Source organism: Drosophila albomicans, chromosome 3, assembly GCF_009650485.2.
Source record: "Drosophila albomicans strain 15112-1751.03 chromosome 3, ASM965048v2, whole genome shotgun sequence".
Lineage (NCBI taxonomy): Eukaryota > Metazoa > Arthropoda > Insecta > Diptera > Drosophilidae > Drosophila > Drosophila albomicans.
The window spans coordinates 45,157,103-45,175,644 of NC_047629.2; the positions used below are offsets into that span (position 1 = coordinate 45,157,103).

General features: G+C 40.8%; 1 protein-coding gene across 1 annotated transcript; it reads left to right on the top strand.

Annotated features, from left to right (window-relative positions):
• Positions 1-15,618: 15,618 nt before the first annotated feature.
• LOC117570211 (peptidoglycan-recognition protein LA) lies at positions 15,619-18,231 on the top strand. Its single transcript, XM_052003668.1, is given in 6 exon segments — positions 15,619-16,126; positions 16,190-16,307; positions 16,309-16,451; positions 16,502-16,737; positions 16,867-17,073; positions 17,926-18,231. Coding segments are annotated over 6 exon segments (936 nt in total). The 5' UTR covers positions 15,619-16,038; the 3' UTR covers positions 18,070-18,231.
• Positions 18,232-18,542: the final 311 nt, after the last annotated feature.

The window sequence follows — 18,542 nt, forward strand, 5'->3', positions numbered from 1 at the left end:
TGACAGTGAGACAGACGGACAGCGAGACAGACAAGCGGACAGACGCAGAGACGGACTGAGAGACGACATTCAGCCAGCGATTTTTGCATTTGGCGCTTTTAAAAAGCTTATACAAATTACGCAGCAAACGGAGGGGGCGTTGCAGGAGGGGCGTGGCAGATGCTGCTACTGCGAAAGCAAGAAAACTTGGAAATTAGATTTTTTAATATTTTATGCAGTCATCACAGCATTTTGTGGCCTCAAAACACACACACACACACACACACACAGAGACGCACTTCCATGCTCGAACACACAATATAAAATTCATGCAAAAATTTTATATATGTATATTCAGTGTCCCCTTCACATCCAATACATATATAGTATACTATATATATGTATGTACATCACATTTATACAGAAATATTTCTTTGAGCATATTCATTTGCATATTGGAGCAAGTTTAAATGCTGGCGCATTTCTAATTTCAGCTCCGACTGCCATGTCAACTTGACAATTTGGGCAGTCAAATGCATGAAATGGATATGTGACAGCAATTTGGGTTTTCCTTCTAAACACACGACATATAACATACATATATAGTATGGTATAGGATGAGTATGAGCACTCGTAGAAGACTGAGCATACACACATAAATATAAATATAAATAAAAATATGCTTGACTTGCTGGCATATCAAAGCATCGCAAAGCATCGCAAAGCATCGCAAAGCATCGCAAAGCAGCAGCAGCAGCAGCATAAACGAGATCTAGCAGCATTTTCTATGCCCAGGCAATTGTATTTATGAGCAACGTTTAACATTAACGGCATTATACGCTTTTCTTTCTTCTTTCGTCTAAATTTTTTTCATTTTTCTATTCCATGTTGCTTCCCTTTGCCCACGCACAGAATTGTCAGGGTTACCAGCGAATTATATTTGCCTTATGCTTTTGCCCTTAATACGTGCACAGCCAGCACCTATTGTCCTCTAAGCCAGACCCTTTTTCTCAGAACTTTAATATATAACATTTCGAAATATTAACTCGACTAAAAGTGTGCACAAAAAAAAGAAATGTAAAGCACTAGATAACAGCAATAAATTGACAAAGTCAAAACGGAGTTTTGTGTTGGAGGGAATCGATTAGATTTTGCTTGTTGAACGTTGAAGCGTGACCAAAAAACAGCTGAATAATCTATTTGCAGTTAACAACAAAAAAATCGTTATCAACTTTATAGTAGTTGAAGTTAAAATGAGGTGCCAATGTCTGAGGAATATATTTATGCGAATATTAAGATGATAAATAAATTTGCTAAAGAAAATGAAAGCGAAATAGTGAAATTTGATGTTTATTCGACGTATACTTAATATTAGTTTAAATCTGTTAAAGAAATTGCTTAACGTTTCAAAAGAAATTAACAAATTTGTTTATTAACATACTTCCATTAAACGTAAATAAGTTGCTTATTCTCGATTTTTGTATTATGTCTTACGAATATTCATAACGAATACCAATGAAAAAGTTGATTAATAAAGATAAGACAAAATAGTGTAAGAGAGTTCGAAATGATTGAAAGTATACGTAATATTATCTAAAAACTATTGAAGAGTTTTCCTGTAACAATTCGAATTAACTGGAAACCTTTTTATTATTCTTAATGAATGTGATTTTCGCTTTTTTTATTATCCGTTCTATGTCTGTAATATACATTAATTAAAACTCCATAACAAGTGACGAAGCAACTGCTATTGAAATATGATTGAAATTACAGATACCAATAAAAATATTTGTGAAAAATAAATATATTTCAAGTTTGTATTTTATATATAATAAATATATTTATATAAGATTTATTTCCGTTGATTGAAGATCATTTTGTTAAGCTTGGGGCAGATAGCCAAGATCATTTTACAAATGCTGCCTGACAGCAGTCGTGTGTGTTGTAGAAAACTCAAATCTGATTCATTTCTATCATTGTGAACAAATCAAAAACGATTGTCAATTGAATTGTGTGTGATGTGTTTTGATTGCGTCTGTCTCTATCACGGTGGCGTATGAGCAACGTCAGGCTGACAATGTGATTAGCAGGACATTGAAAGGACTTTGCAACGAAGCTCTTCTAATGTGCCATTTAATGCGAAACGAAACGAAACGAAATGGAACGAAATGAAACTCAATGTCAAGTTGCGTAATTTCCTTTAATGGCTTTTCATTTCATCGATAGTCGACACTTTCAGTTGTTGTTATCACTGACCCGTAAAAAAGGCCCAAAGACAATTACCGAAAGTCTACAATGAGCCTCCGAACTCTAGGAGACTTTGCTGGGCGGGGGGAAGGGGAATAAGAATAAATGAAAGGCGGCCAGTTGGTAAAGCGGGGGAGGGGCAAGCAACATTGAGTGCTAAACAGGAAATGATTTTCGGGCTACTCCACAAAAGTGCGAGAGAGTGCTGAGAGTGGAAGAAGGAAGGTGGGCCAGAGGGCGGAGGGCGGAGTCTTGGTAATGAAATCATGAATTAGATTTGAGCTCGAGAATTGTTATTGTTTTCGGTTTCGGCCACTTCTCAGTCTGGCTTAATGACTTTTGTGGCTGGCGCTCTCTCGTATACGTGCTGCTGCGTATATTTTTGCCACAATGCTTCGTCCGTCTCTCCGTCTCTTCGTCCGTCCGTCTGTCTGTCTCTCTGACTGGCTGCTTGGTTGGCTAGCATATTCCCCAAATGTCTATAAATCCCTTTTAAATGTTTTTAAGCTTTTGTTGGACATTTTCAGCAAAATAGCAGCAGCAGCAGCAGCAATGGATGTGGCAGAGACTGCTGCACAACAACAACAAGACACACACACAGAGAACAGTGGCTGCAACCAGGCAACCAACAGTGGCAGCTGGAATGTGCTGCGCGGAGTGTGCTGCAAGTGGCAAGAAGCAGCAGCAGCAGCATCATCTCACACACAACAAAACCAAAGGGGAACAATATTAACGTGTCAACGAGAATTTATGTTTACCGCAACTGGACAACTTTCAAAAGCAGCTCCATAGATCCTCCTCCCTCTCTCCCACTCTCTTTTTCATATGTGCCATGTTGGCCTCTATCTTTTGGCCCTCTGCTGTGTGCGGAAGTGGCAGCAAATGCTTTACTGTCTCGCCAGTTGGCACTCTTTTTTGTATGTGCTCCCATTGTGTGTTGTGTGTTGTGTGTGTGGTGGCGCACGAAAGAAAGCTTTGGCCCTCAGCATTGGCACACATATGCAAATGATCCATAAATATCAACACTTTTGCCCACAGTAGCAGCTAGAGTGAGAGAAAGAGAGAGAGCGAGCTAGAGAGTAGTCAAGGCAATTGAGAAAACGGCAGCTAAAAGTGGCCAACGATTTACACAGCTCTCTCTCTCTCTCTATCGCTCTCTTTCTGACACGCTCACTCCCTCTCATCTATCTCCATTTCCCTTTTACTTGGTTATCCATGTGTATATGTGTTCGACTGTGTCTGTGTGTGTGTGTGTGCTTATGGTAATTGTGCTGAAAACTTGAAGCATTTTGTGGGCACTGGCACTGAAGCAACGGCAAAGGCCTCAACAGTGCACGCCATAAATAAATTACATTTGTTGCTCATTAAACGTTGAGTGGCCAAATGGCCGCAATTTAAAGTGGATGCCGAGTGGTGCGTGGCGACCATTGGGTGTTGCTCTCGTCCTCCTCCTCTCCATCATTTTCTCAGTTGAAAGGGCACAAGTTCAAGTACTGTATATGTATACATACATACATATGTACGTGTTTGAAGTGGCATTGATTTAAAGCTTTAACTCACTTGTCGAGTTTGAGTAATGGAACTTCATTATTAGTTAATAATTAAACGCCATTCCCCAGCTGGAATTTCAAGAATGCTTTGTGATGCTTTCCACACATGCGTTTATTAAGATCACAACTCCACACAACACTTCTATGCTCAGTCATGGCAACAAGCATTAGTCTAGGAATATCAAGTATACGCAACTACAAAATATATATTCATCAACTTAATGCGCAGCAATAAATATTATTTGTTGTCACACAACAAAACTAGCAATGCAAAAAAAACAAGCCAAAACAAAAAGTTATTCAAACAATTTGTATAATACAATTATTAAAATTACGCCAAAAGTCTGCCAACGCTTATTAAAATGCTTTTCAAGTCATTTGCAAATACGAAGAGTCTTAAAAAATTATAAATTCCGTTTTATAAATACAACGCGCAAAAAAACAGAAAAAAAAACAAAATGGCAAAAAGAATGAGAAATTACAAAATGCGATTATTTACTTGAAATAAGTTGCAAGGCAACTGATGAAGGCGAGCTTTGCTAAAGCTGAAAATGAAAATGCGAATGAGAATGCGAACGAGAATAAAAATGAAAGAATCAACGTTAAAGTTTTTGTTTTTTTTTTAAGCTCTTAATACTTGCAATGAAAGTTGAACTAATCAGCGCCAGTGCAAGCTGCTGATTGAAGGTAAAATGTAAATCAACATTTAAGTCGAGCTAGCTGTAAATTATATTCAAGTCATACAAGAAACACAAGCGATCAGGTGCTGGAAGAAAAGTCGCTGATATAATGCCTTATTATCATTTAATTGAGCAGGCGGGCTTTCAAACAGTAAACTGCTAAACAGTTTACACAATTTATATGGTATAAAGCCAGAAAACAGCAGAGACCACAAAAAACCCAAAGCAAGAGAGAGAGGAGAGAGAACGAGAGAGCGAGAGAGTGTTTCACGGCTTTATGACAGGCAGGCAATGATTATAAACCGGCATAAATTTAAATTGAGTGTCACTAACTTGGGCCAGAGATGTGCCTTGCAGGCAGTCAACGAGGCCGTCAGTCGACGCTGGGTTGGGCTGGAATAGGTGGGTGGGCGTGACACGCCCACTGCGTAAACAAGCCGCACAATGACCAGAAAATAACCGAAGCAGCAACAAGAGTTGCGACAAGATGTGGCAGCAGCAGCAAAAGCAGCAGCAGCGCCCCAAAAAAGCGGAAGCCCAAAGCAAACACAATAAGACTAAGTGGAGCATTTTGGGGCAATGCCTGGCGATAAAAAGACGAGAGAGACGAGAGCAAGAAACAGAGGGTGATAGAGAAGAAGAGAGAGAGAGGGATGTAGTAGGGTATTTTGTGGGGGGTGGCAAGCTCATGATGCTGGCTGATGGCAGGTCAAGCAGCGTATAAAATTCATAAAATATCCGCACTTAAAAACGCTGCTGGCCAAAAACTAAAAACTTAAAACTAAACCAAAGCGTAACAACAACAAATAATATTTTCATTTTTTTTCGTTTCGTTTCTTTTTTTTCATTTTTTGGATATTTTTTTCATTTTTCTTTTATTTATGTTGGGTGAGCAAACAATTTTGCTTTTTTGGTTGCTCCTTGGGCCGATGTTGTGTGTGTGTGTGTTCGTGTTTTGTGCTTTTGTCAGTTGCACATGTGTCCAGCTGTGGGCGTTTTTTGCCACAGCCAGAGTCAGCGAGAGGTGGCAGATGGGGAGTAGTGACGTGGGTAGTGCACTGTGGGCGTGACTGGTGTTCATTATGCTTCATGTATATTTTATGTAGCTGCTTTTGCCTGCCATTTACAGCTCGAAATTCATTTCGTTTTAAATGTGACAAAAATATCACCATTATCAAGTGTTAATATTTATGACCCAAATTGTTGCTGTCGTTGTAGTTGTTGCAACGCCCAAACATTGTTTTGTTATTATAGTTTTTTGCGGTCATGTTATTCAAATATTGTTGACATATGCACTTGCCAACAAAAACTATCAACAACAAATATGTTAAGGGTCTCTCTCGTTGTTCAACCCCACAACAATCAAAATAACAACAAATCAAACAATCGGAAAATAATTTGGCTGCATTTTGCATGATCCAAACACACACACACTGTCGCACACTCAATGCACAGTTCAGTGAGCCCCCAAAAAGGTGGAAGGTATAGCTTACAGTCGCAGAGAGAATGTGGAGAATGCAAAATGCTGGCAGGCTGGCTGACTGTATTGGTTTCCATCAAAATGCTGTCATTGTTTCAAATGCAAATCATTTGAAGCGGCCACTCAACAATATCCCAGTGCTTGGTGAGACAGAAGAGGGGAGCAAAGCTGGCTGACTGCTTTGCGTATTTGATTTATGCCGATGTGTATGTTGAGTATGTTCGTATTTAAGTGCAAATTGTAGCCAAAGCCTTTGTTGCTCTGTGTGTATGTATGTATGTGTGTGTGTGTTCGTGTATTTGTGTATTGCATTTTGTAAACATTTAATATTCCAATTATGTGGCACAATTCAATTGACAATTTGCTCAATGCTAATGTCGCCACAATGCGACATCCTACGACACGAAACGGAACTTGCTAGTTGTTGTTCTTGTTGCCCTCCTGCTTGCCCTGTGAACACTGCTTGCTTGCCCTGCGATATAATAATTTGTAGCATACCTTTGGGTGCTGTTCGAAAATCACATGACTGCGGGCTGGCAGCAGCACAGCACAATCCGGGCCCATTGCGTCTACGTGTCCCTGCCAAGGACATGCGTGTCCATGGCGCACTTTATGCGAAATTCACTTAGCCAACGTCCAATTGCCATTATTCATGCAAATTGAACTCATTTAATTAAAATCGGTTAATAAATTCCACATGCCTTCACAGGCTGCTAGCTGTGTTGTGTGTGTGGACAGTGTACGGAAAGGCTGTTAAGCTAACAGCGTGCCCCTTTTTAAGTGGGTCATTCTATTAGCAGCTGTTAAGCTAGTTTATAGCAAACCAAACACACGTTCCACTCTTATGTGAGGAACATGCTTGGCATGCTAACATCTTCCAGCTACCCCTGCAATAACATTCATGAACAAGTCTGGCAAGTTAACCTTTAACAGCTACTCCCGACATAACAGTCATAACGTTGTATAGCAAGTTAACATCTGCCAGCTACCCCTGCAAATAAATTCATGAAAATGTCTGGCAAGTTAACATCGGCAATCAACCCCTGTTAAAACATTCATGAACTGGCATAACTAGTTAACAGTTGCCAGCTACCCCTGCAATAACATTACAGCAAAATGTTATCTAACAGCACTGCTAGTCAAAACTGTTCCCAGTTGTGAACAGCGCTTCACAGTCTCTGTTGTTGGACATATTAAAAGCTGTTGGAGCGCTGTTAAGCCTCTTGTCGGATGCTGTTAAGTGACAGCTGTGGCATCTTGTATTTCAATTAAATAAAAATACAAATTGCAAATACGATTATTGGGCATGCAAATTTAACTTGCCAGCAAAGGCAATAAATGTCGCAGTCTGGCAAAAATAAAAGCAGTCTGAAAATTGCCAGTAATAGATGCTGCAAATTGTTGTCAAATCCTTGACATGTGCAACTTGAAACTATGTGGAAGAAGACAAAGGCAAAGTTATAGATTTTTGAGGGGCTGCTCAGTCGTCGTCGTCGTCAATTACTGTGCACAGCATCATTTTGTTGACAAAGTCATTAGAAAAACTTGTTAGCTGAGGCCAGACCAAAGTCACGCGCTTGCCACGCCCACACCAACGCTCGATGTAGTAGTAATTGCAAAAAGTATTCCAACAAGCAGCACCAGGATACCTTACGCAGCGACAACTCGAGTTAAGCTCCGCTGTTGAGCTGACTGCATTTCGAAAATATTTGCTTAAATGCCGCAAACCAAAACTCACATAGTTCAAGAATGAAATACGAAATATGCGCCACACACACACACACACACAGAGCGAGTCGAACCATGCCCAATCTGCTCTCCCTGCACTGTAACCGCACCACAAAACGCGCAGCCAATGCGCCCGCGGGCTCTTGGCAACTTGGGATTGCTGTGTATAGAGCGTTGGGGAGGGGTTGTGGGAAGGGGAGAGAGGGGAGGAAGGATTGGGAACGAGTTGAGGCCGCTGTGGACGCTGCCAACTAGCACGCGATATATTGATGTGCACGAAATATGCCAAATATCAGCATTGGAGTTGAGCAGAGAAGAGACAGAAATGTGGTCGACGGCGTGGGGTGGAGAAGGAGGGGGAGTGGCAATTGCAACAAGGCTCCACTGTTTGTATACGTGTGTGTGTGTGTGTGTGTGTGTGTGAGTATGCGAGCTGCCAAATCAAGCGCAAGCCCAAAAGTAGCAACAAATAAAATTTTATGCTCGCTGCGAAAAAGTTTTTCTTTTGCATAATGGCAACAACAACAATGCACACACACACAACGGCTGCAACAACTACAAGTACTACAACAACAACAACTACAACAACAGCAGCAAAAAGCAATGGCAATTTTCATGCACAATGCAAAAGTTTCGATTTTATTGTTAGAGCGCGAGTAGCTAAACGAGGGCGGAGGCAGCTAAAAGAAGGCGAAGTTCCGAAGGGGGGGGGAAGAGTGAGGAAGAACTGAGGGAGGGGCAGCGCACTTTCTATTGCCGCTGGCTGCGCTGTCTGTTTTGTGTTTGTTTTACATTTGACAGCAGCGGCAGTCGACGACGTCATAGAGCGCCAAAACTATGTATGTTGTGTTATGTTGTGCCTGTCTCTCTCTTGGTGTGTGTGTGCGTGTGTGTGTGTTGGTGTGTGTGTGTACTTTGCGATAATGCAATGCGACGCCAACGTCAACGTCAACGCTGACTGCAGGCGTCCAAAAGTCAAAAATTGTTGCAAACACCATTTATTGTATTTAGAGCCACACTCATGCCACGCTGTGCTGTGCATAAATGCCACAGTTGCCACAGTTCCCCAGCTGGTTGCCACGTTACGCATACGCCGCGTTGCACTCCCTCATACACACACATACGCACAGCAGCCGCACTCGCATTGTTGACTGTGTTCGCTTTACATTTACAGGCATAAGATGACACTTTCAAGCGGAGAGCGAAGGAGGCACAACGAGTGCACTTCCAATCCCATAAACTATTCATCATGTGTGTGCAGATATACATATATATTCATGATCCAAACAGCAGCCGCAGTAGCAGCAACAGCAACATCAGCAGCAGCAACAGTCGTGTCGTGTTAGACGTGGCAGACAACATGAGCGACAAGTAGACAGACAGATTGAGAGCTATAGACGGGAAGCGCATGGAGAGTGAGTGACAGACATCATCGTTGTTGGCTGCAAATTCAATTGCTGCGCCTTACAGCACATTCATTGCTCAGAACGTGTTGAGTGCCTCGACATTTGCAGCCTGCATTTGGAATACATGTTAGCTATAATCATAGTGGGTTCATTGCATGGACGCCACTGTGATCTATACGAAAGCAGAGAGAAAGCAGTTTGTACGGTGATTTAGGAAAGCAGTTCGTTGGCGTACGCAGTAAGCAAGCAGTTTTAAGTAGCAATTCTAAGTAACAATTTATTAGGGCTATTTTCATGTACTGTTTCTATGTAAGTTGAGATTTTCCTCTCATGCTTAAATACATTTCGCAGCCACCTTAGCTAATTTAATCGCAAATCAATATTCTCTTGTTTACCTTTAGATACAACTAGTCTACTACACTGAAAATTTTCTATTAGCTCGGACGATGAGAGCTCCAAGTAAATAGGGGTCGGTGTTTTCTCTTTCTGCACATTGGCCCACACTATTGATTTTTTTTAAATTTGCATGAATAAATTATGGCTTTTCCTTACTAAAGGCAAGCAGTTGTCTTGCAAAGCTTATATTGGCCTGCTTCACTGTACAACTGCTTTCTCCTCGTCACATGATTCAGCAAGCAGTTCACATACAAATATACGTCACTCTATATTATTGAATTTATATCACACATCCACACAAAACTCGATGTTGCACTCAAAGTAAACATAATATATTCATATATTGTTCCAGCAGGCACAATGAACTGCAGATGTTTTCAATTTGCTAAGCAAAAGTTCGATTAATTATTGAATTTGAACTCAATTAGGCAACGATTAAAGCGAACCAAGACTGAGGAGAATGGATTTTAGAAATCATATTTGGCATGCAGATTGTTGGCTGATGTCTGGATTATGCATGAATATGAGCGGTAATTAGAAGGATTAAAGTGCAGCCTAAATGCGATTTAGAGGCAAGATAATCAATAATCATCAAATAGTGAGCGCCTATGCCTCAGCCCCAAATTGGGTTTGGCACGATAATCGCATTACATAGAGGCAATCTCTTCCATCTCTCTCTCTCGCAGAGTGAAATACAATACAATATTCCGCCAGCTATGCATAGTATACAAATTAAAGTTAACTTTCCTCATTTGTTTACCCTCCCCAGCTCCGTCCCCTGCCCGCTCTCGCGTAAAGTGAAGCAGCAATTGGCAATGCTTTCAGGGCAGACAAATCGCTAGCAATTTAAAGCGTGCTGCCAAGCAACTAACTTGCCACTTATACTGTGCGTAAGGTGGCGGGAGGGTGGAGGGCAAGGACGTGGACGGTGGGGCAAAACGGATGTGGAATGTGTGCTAATGTAGTTTATGCCCACAATTTAGCATTTCAAACGCTCACAGCTGCAGTGAATCGCATAGGTTTAACTAATTTGCATATTGTCTGATGCAATTGCATTATAGAACAGGCGATAGATGGGACACACACACAGGGGCGTGGCACATTGAGATGCTGCCTAATCAATTGGCTTGTTGTGCGTTAATCAAATGAGCCGAAGCAAATGTTCTGCTTTACTCTATTACTCTCTGTTCTGTTCTATTCTATTCTATTCTCCTCTGGTGCTCGTCGAGTGTAAAAACGTTGCAAGTCTCTGGGAGTCTAGACTCAGCGAACAGTCACTAATTACTCTTTGTGTTCTGCATATGAAAATGTAATTATGTGCGAGTGTGTTGCAAAATAAGTAAACATGTGGCAAGGCAGCCACAAAGAGCTGCTGCCGCTGCGAGACTCTTAGTCGAGGTTAGACCACACAAAGGTGGCAACAGCAAAGGCAAGAAGCAGAAGGCCAGCTGCCCCGGCAGTGGTGGCAATTATTTAGGCAACCAACAGCAGCACTGTGCAACATAATTATGCACACAATTCTTGGCATAAAAATCTATTAGCATTTAACTAACGAAACTTGTAAAATAATTGCAGTCAAAACGCATTCGAAAAAAAAAAAGAACTTGCCACTGCGTGTTGCATTTATGCAGTTGCAAATTGGCAGCCTGCTGCTGCTCCTGCAACTGCAGCTGGCACTGTTGCAACTTAAGTATTAGCAGTTCTCCTGGCAGTTTAAATTTCCACAGCGCCAGCTTTGCTCCTCTTCATAGTTTATTCTTCTGTGTTTTTTTTTTTCGCCATTTGCTTTCTGTTTTTTTGCCCCGCTTTTGTTGCATATTTCACAGCGTTTTTTTTTTTTTTTGTATAATTTTTTTTTGCTTTTTTTGCACTGTGCAGGAAACACAACGAACTGCCAAATGGCTTGCGCAAAGCGGAAGAAAAACTAAAACAAATGTCAGTCGTAGTTGACGCGTAGCCACCAAGCAGCGGCAGCCCACCGCCAGTTGCCACTTGCCACTTGCCACACCAACTATAGCCAAGCATCATCCTCAGCCTCGGCTCTAGTTGCAGACGCGGCGCGGCGGTGGCAGCGGCAGCAGCAGCTTCGGGCTGCCAGCGAAATGCAAATGTCATTTGCAGTTGACACTTGACTCAGCACTTCGCACTGTCCTAGGGCACTTTGGGGTTTTCACCTGCGACGGCTGCAAACTCCAGCAACTGCGGCACAATGGTCGGACACACACACACACTCGCACACTTGTAGCATAAAAAGGTTAAATAAAATAAAAAGTAAAAGAAGTGAGCGCAAAAAAAAAAGTGCTACTAAAGTCAGCTGAACAGTAACAAAGTCATCTCCCCTTTGGGGAACTAAAGCTGCCACGTTCCCAACTCCCATTCCCATTCCCATTCTCATGCTCATGCTTATGCTCATCCACAACTAGAGCCACATCCCTGTCCTGTCCATAGCCACGTTCACGTTGTCGTCTTTATGCTCTCACCATTCTCGTGGTCGTCATTAGGAGGGCATACGTCAAAGTATGTCTGTTGTTGCCGCTGCTGTTGGCGCTGACGCTGCTCTGCGTGTTAATAGCCCCCCAACCGTGGTCGAGGCTGTGCTATAGCATGACTTGACACCAGGCGCCAACAGCCGCATTTTGGGGCGTTGCAAGTCAAGTGCTGATGTCTGCCGTCTGGGCGAAAGTGAGTGAGAGTCAATGTGCAACACGGTAAACTGATGCATGCATGCTACATGCCACATTGCATGTGGCTCGTTGCTTGTTTGCTCTCTGCACTTTGCACGTTGCACGTTGCCTTAATCAAGCTTAAAGCATGAATTTATGAGCTCAAGTTAATAACTTGAACAAGCTTAATAATAATTATGCAAATAAACATAAATTCTACTTAAAAAAAACTTTGCTGTCTGCCAAACGGCTTTTGCTTTCGTTCTTTGGCTCTTGTTTTGCTTTTCTTCTTCGACAAATTTTTTGGCAGCGCTTTACAAGTTTCAATGGGGCGTATGATTAATAAATGCGCGCAAATGCTTGTGATACGACGCGTTGGCGATTTTTGGTACTAACGAAAGCTTTGCAACAGCTTTTTGCGCTCATGCATTATTAATGTAGCCGACAGATGGCGCTGCTTCACCAATTCGTAGTTTGTATTTTATTAACGTTAATTACAATACTTTGTTATCGTGGAAATTGAGTTAAATTCTGCTCATCGACTTTTGAATACTTTTACTTATAAATGAATTAATGCTTATTTATTAACTTTATTAAATTGTTATCTAAATTTGATTACAAAATGAGTAATAACAGTTAAGTAAACACAATTTTTACTCTATGAATTTGCATTGATTATTCTATTTGATTTCAATATTGAATTCGAGAAATACCTACTTTGTCAGCAAAAGCAGTTTGGGCAGCATGAGTCAACTTATCAAACTTACCCAAATATATATGTATGTGTATATAGTATAACTTATAGGGCGCTCAACACGTATTCTCTTGACAAGGTCATAAACATGTTTCAGTGGCAATTTCGCTGCCCATTTAATATGATAATTGATGTACTGTAGATAATTATATATATATTTTTTTATAATTTCATTAAATAGAAAATTCAATAATTTTCCAAGGCACGATCACAATTCTAATGGATAAACAAATGCAATACCAGAAAGATAGCGACGTCGACAAAATACATTATCATAATAAAGTCGTATGTACACTTTTGTTGTAGCGATTGTTTTACTCAAAGCCTGTCAAAGCCGCACAAAACAAATAAAATGTCGTGAAATATATTTGTTATATATACGCGTGCGGCATATAGAAGTCCGGCAATAGACCGGGGCGGGGGCTTAAATTCAAATGATTGCTTTGCGAAAACGGTTTTCCCAACACAATAATCTGAGAGAGCAGAAGCAACAGCAACACTTGCAGTTGATTGTTGACTTGTTGATGTACGCCGACTGAGTTCAACTGCGACCAGTCGTTGTTCAGTTGGCACGCAGAGCACAACACACACACAGAGCGACCGGAAGCGGAGACATACCTCAAAATTGAAGCTAAGCTTTTGTTGAACATGTTCGACCAGCAGGATCCCAGCTTAGGTGTAACCGCATTATTGCACGCACGCCAAGGATCTGGCCGACGTGGCCTCAACAATCACACGTTCAGTGCATCCTCCAGCTCAACAATGACAATGCCGCAAAACATCTTCACGAACCCGGCCATTCAGCCATCGAGCGTGATCAATTTGTCCAACTCAACGGACGTGGTCATTGGCCCAATGACGCAGTATCAGGGACCGGTTAGCATTTATTACATGGATGCCAGCATGCAAACGGCGGCAGGTGAGTTACGAGAAGAGCTACAAGAGCAATCCGAAATATTTATACCAGCTACCCATAAGGGTATTATATATTATATTTGTGCCTCCATGAAATGTATGTAATAGGCAGAAGGAGGCATCTTCGATCCCATAAAACAACCGAGACGTCCGTCCGTCTGTCCGTTTGTCTGTATGAATACCTAGATCTCTGAAATTTTTAGAGATAGAAAAATAATTTTTCACACGCTTATCAAGTTTGCTTCAAATTTTTCACACACAAATCGATGAAAATCAATCAACAAGCGTAATTTTGAAGCTGCAGTCGCGATTTTTAGTATATTCAATAACAACTATAGTCTTTATATATTACATTTGGCTGCGATCAGATAAAATTTTTAGAAGTTATATAAGAAAAGCTTTTGTAGTTGCTCTTAGTCGCTTTGGCTGATATATTTTTTTACTATCTTTTGTATATTTTGAGTGTAGTACTGTATCAATGTTCCATATATAACATTTGGTATATGTTTAGTATTTTTGCTGTATGTTAATTTGGTACATTTTAAAAGTCTCTTAGAGTCTAGCAAACTCGACATGTTTATAGATAATTTAGTTGTTCCTTAATGTAATAAAAGTTAAATTGGGATGTTTTAGCGGAAGAACTTTTGAAAGTGTTGCTATTTTTAATTTCCGAGTTGTATGCTCAAGTGCCAACAACAAAATTAATGACCATAAATAAATCAAGTTTAAAAAAATATGTTCTAATTTAAAAATTAATATAATGGTTGTCAGCAAACAAACATTGTTGTGTATTCACTTTGCCTTTGCCTTAAAATAACTGTAATTTAAAATTTATCTTACACGCGAATTTGTGTTTGTTAATTACAAAAAGCATTTTTTTTTTTCGAAAAATTCCAGAAAAGTAAACAAAATTTCGTTGAGTCACTTGACTAATATTTGGTTTGCTTGACACAAAGAGCAGTTCATTTAATTAAGTAATATTTCATTCCCATGCAAATTGTATAAGATAAAAATGTATTGGCACTTTGGCAAAATGTGGGTGTTAACCGCAATACATTATCCAACACAGCGATAGTAAGAGTAATTGAAAGGCTTTTGACCGCTAGCTAAGCGAGCGAGAAGTAGAACGATAACTTAAGCCATTTATCGGCTCATAAGTTCCAATCAAACAGCGCTAAGTGGTTCGGCGAGAAATCGAATTCGCAGAATCGCAGCTGTATAAATACGCGCAGTGCAGCATAACTTATATGGTATAGGAATTCCCTAAATAAATATATTTATAGAGAAGACAGACAGACAGACAGACAGACAGAAAAGCGCAGGCAGAGAAGTGCATTTCGAATGCGCAGCGTTGCGCGTTGCGTATACGTCACGTTGTCTGGCGACGCGCGCCGCAATTAAAAGCGTACGCCCAAAAACAAAAAAAAAGGAGGCAAAGCTAAAGCGAATGAACAAAAACGAGCGAAACAAAAGTGCACAGCACAACACAACACAACACAACAATAAAAGAAAGACTCAAACAAAAAGTTGTAAACGATATGGCAAATCCGCGAAACAACAATAACAATCACAAAAGCCCGGCAAAGCATGACGCAGAAAGCAGAGACGACGCGACGTCCGGGCAGCAAGAAACATGTCAACCAAGGCGCTTGCTTATGTGTGTGAGTGTATGTGTATGTGTGTAGAAGGGTCGCGGGCTGCGCCGGAGACGTGCTGCCAGCTTTACTGACTCGACATCGACATCGACAACAGCGGCGTCAACAGCGGCGTCGCCATCGACGTCGACGTTGTGGCGTATAGCTGGCCAATGCGCAGCGTCGTTCAGTCGTTTCAGTGACGGGTTCAGGTGCGGCAGTTGCTTGTTGAAGAGTCTCTCGACTCGTCTCGTCGAGAATATAGTTTTTGCTTATAGTATTTGCAACCGTTGCAACCACAGCCAAAGTTCATTCAATTATCCAAAGCGTACGCATTTAAAAATATGCATGACTCAAGCAAAATTATCGATAATTAGTGTGAATTATTTATTTCACATGCGTAAGCTGCGAATTACTAACCATCAGGGAAATACACAACAGAAAAAGTAAAAGTGTGAATGTGTAGAAGTAATCACGAGTGTGTGTGAGTGAGTGACGATAAGCATTTTGTGTGTGTGTTTTTTTTCTGTTTTGTGACAATTATACTCTGTGCAAAGCACTGTTATACAAGCAACACACAAAACACGTCGCCTCGTCTATCGAGTCATGAAGCTGCTGCTGAAAGTACATGGCGAGCGCACAGCGCGCAATCGCCGCACGCCCGAACGCAACTACTCAGCATCGCCATCTTCGAGTACGCCAAAGAAAAAAACTGCAAGTCAATCTCTCAACTAATTAATCAATTCTACTTCGACAGGAATCAACAGCAGCAACACACCCAGTGGCAGTAGCAGTAACAGCAGCAGCAGCAATCACAACAGCAACAACCACGACAACGACAACGACAACAAACGCAAATCAAAGCGACTGACACGAAAGTTTGCTGCTCAGTTTACTCGTCCTTTTGGTGCTGATCACCGCCATCGTGATTGTGTATGTGGAACTGAACAGGACACACTTTAGTGCGCTGGGCAACAATAAATCCATTTACTTTGGCAATACGTATGAGGATGGCACGTGTAAGTGGGCAACTAACGCAATCGCCATAGCCTATTCACAAGTTGTGCAGTTCCAAATCTAGGAAACGGTCATCTGGTCATCGAGCGTGTGCAATGGGGCGCCTCGGAGCATGCCCAGCTGCTGACAGTCCCGCTGACAAGTCCCATTCCCTATGTGCTCATCACCCACATCGGTGTGCAATCGACGCCGTGCACCAATCTCTACAGATGCTCCATCAAAATGCGTACGATACAGGATTCGGCCATAGCCGAAAAGAATCTGCCAGACATACAGTCCAATTTTTATGTAAGTGAACTTCATTTGGAAAGCGCACATCACTAACAAAATAATTCCCAGCACGTCTTTGAACATTTCGATTTCCGATTTTTTTGTCGATTTCCGCTTACGCAAATTGTGTTGATTTTCGTCTTGCAGGTTTCCGATGAGGGCAACATTTATGTGGGACGCGGCTGGGACTGGGCCAACACGTATGCGAATCACACACTCGCGATTACCTTTATGGGCGACTATGGCCGCTATACGCCGACGGCCAAACAGCTCGAGGGCGTTGGATATCTTCTTGCCCATGCGGTGGCCAATCGCAAATTGGATTTCAACTACAAGCTGGTCGCTCAAAATCAGGTAAAGACAACAGGCTCGCAGCTCGAAAGTTAACTGTATCGATAAATTATGGTTAAACAGTTCGTGATTCGTTTTACAATTCAGTTTATGGCAGGCCACTTAAAATGGAGATTAAACTTCTGATTAATAAAAGTTTCAACAGGCACTTCAATTATTATATGTAGATTGCTCTTATATAAACAGAGTTCAGTTGCGTGAATATTTCGATTCTTTATCCTTATAAAGTGCAGAAATTCTGGTTTTTAGATTTGTGTTTATTAAAAGTCTGCGAATTGCCAACCGGTTTCATTTAGATTCGAATCTTAAGAAAGTTATTAATATGTACAAGATTTCCTTAAAAAGTTGTTTCGATGTGAAAGTGAATGTTTTTTTTAGCTAAATTTAGCGTTAATTAATGCCGTTGTCACATGCAGCATTTGCAAAGCAGCTGAAGCTTAAATAGTTAACAATAATTTATGCCAAGAATGGAAATTTCCCGTTTGCATTTTGAAAACCTGACTAGCAGTGGAATTTCCCATCACAATTATTGCTATTTATCGCAACTTAATACAAAATTCTAGTTATTGGATATTTATTCTTTTATATATGTATGTGGTACTGGATTTTCAAGCACAGTTAGAGCTATTGCAACTTAATATCAAATTCTCGTTATACATGTAGTATATAATGCATTGTTATTCTTTTCTCTATATAAAATACATTTTGAATTTACCAGCAAAATTATTTCAATATATCCCAACATTATACTAAATTTTAGTTATGCTATATAATGCATTTTTCTTCTTTTCTATATATGTATATACTTTATATACTGAATTCATGACATTATTAACATAATATTCCCAATTGCAGACAAAAACCTCAAAGAGTCCGGGCGTCAATGTGTATCGTGAGATAATGCGTTGGAGTCATTTTTATCCGTGCAACATGATGCAGGCGCCGAAATGTGGCAGCGAGCTGGGCATGACAGCCGAGTCCTGGAACGGTGCCCAATAAGAGCAGACTTCAAAAGATGTGATGAGACAACACTTGCAGGCAAAACACAGACAGAAACAGACTTAAAGCCAAGCTTTAGCATTAAGACGATAAACAATAAAAGATTTGTGCAAAAGAGAGAAAAAAGTAAACCAAATAAATAAACAATTTAAAATGCAAATATTCAGTTACATTCGTATTCATATTCGTATACGTATTCGTATTCGTCTTTACTCAGTTGTCATGGAACCGGTTCGAGGGCGTATGCTCTGCAGGTGTGTTATTTATAGAGCACAGAGGACAACTCTCCAAAGCTCAATCACGGTGATCGCTGAGAGACTCAAGCATTTAGCTTTTTTTGTGCTTTGCCTCTCGACAAGTTGTTTGTTGTTCATGTTATTGTTGTTGATTTTGCACAGCGCTCAAAAGCTGGAAATACCCAAAGCGAAAACCTATCAGCATATAGTATGAGAGCAGAGACGAGTTGTAAGTCT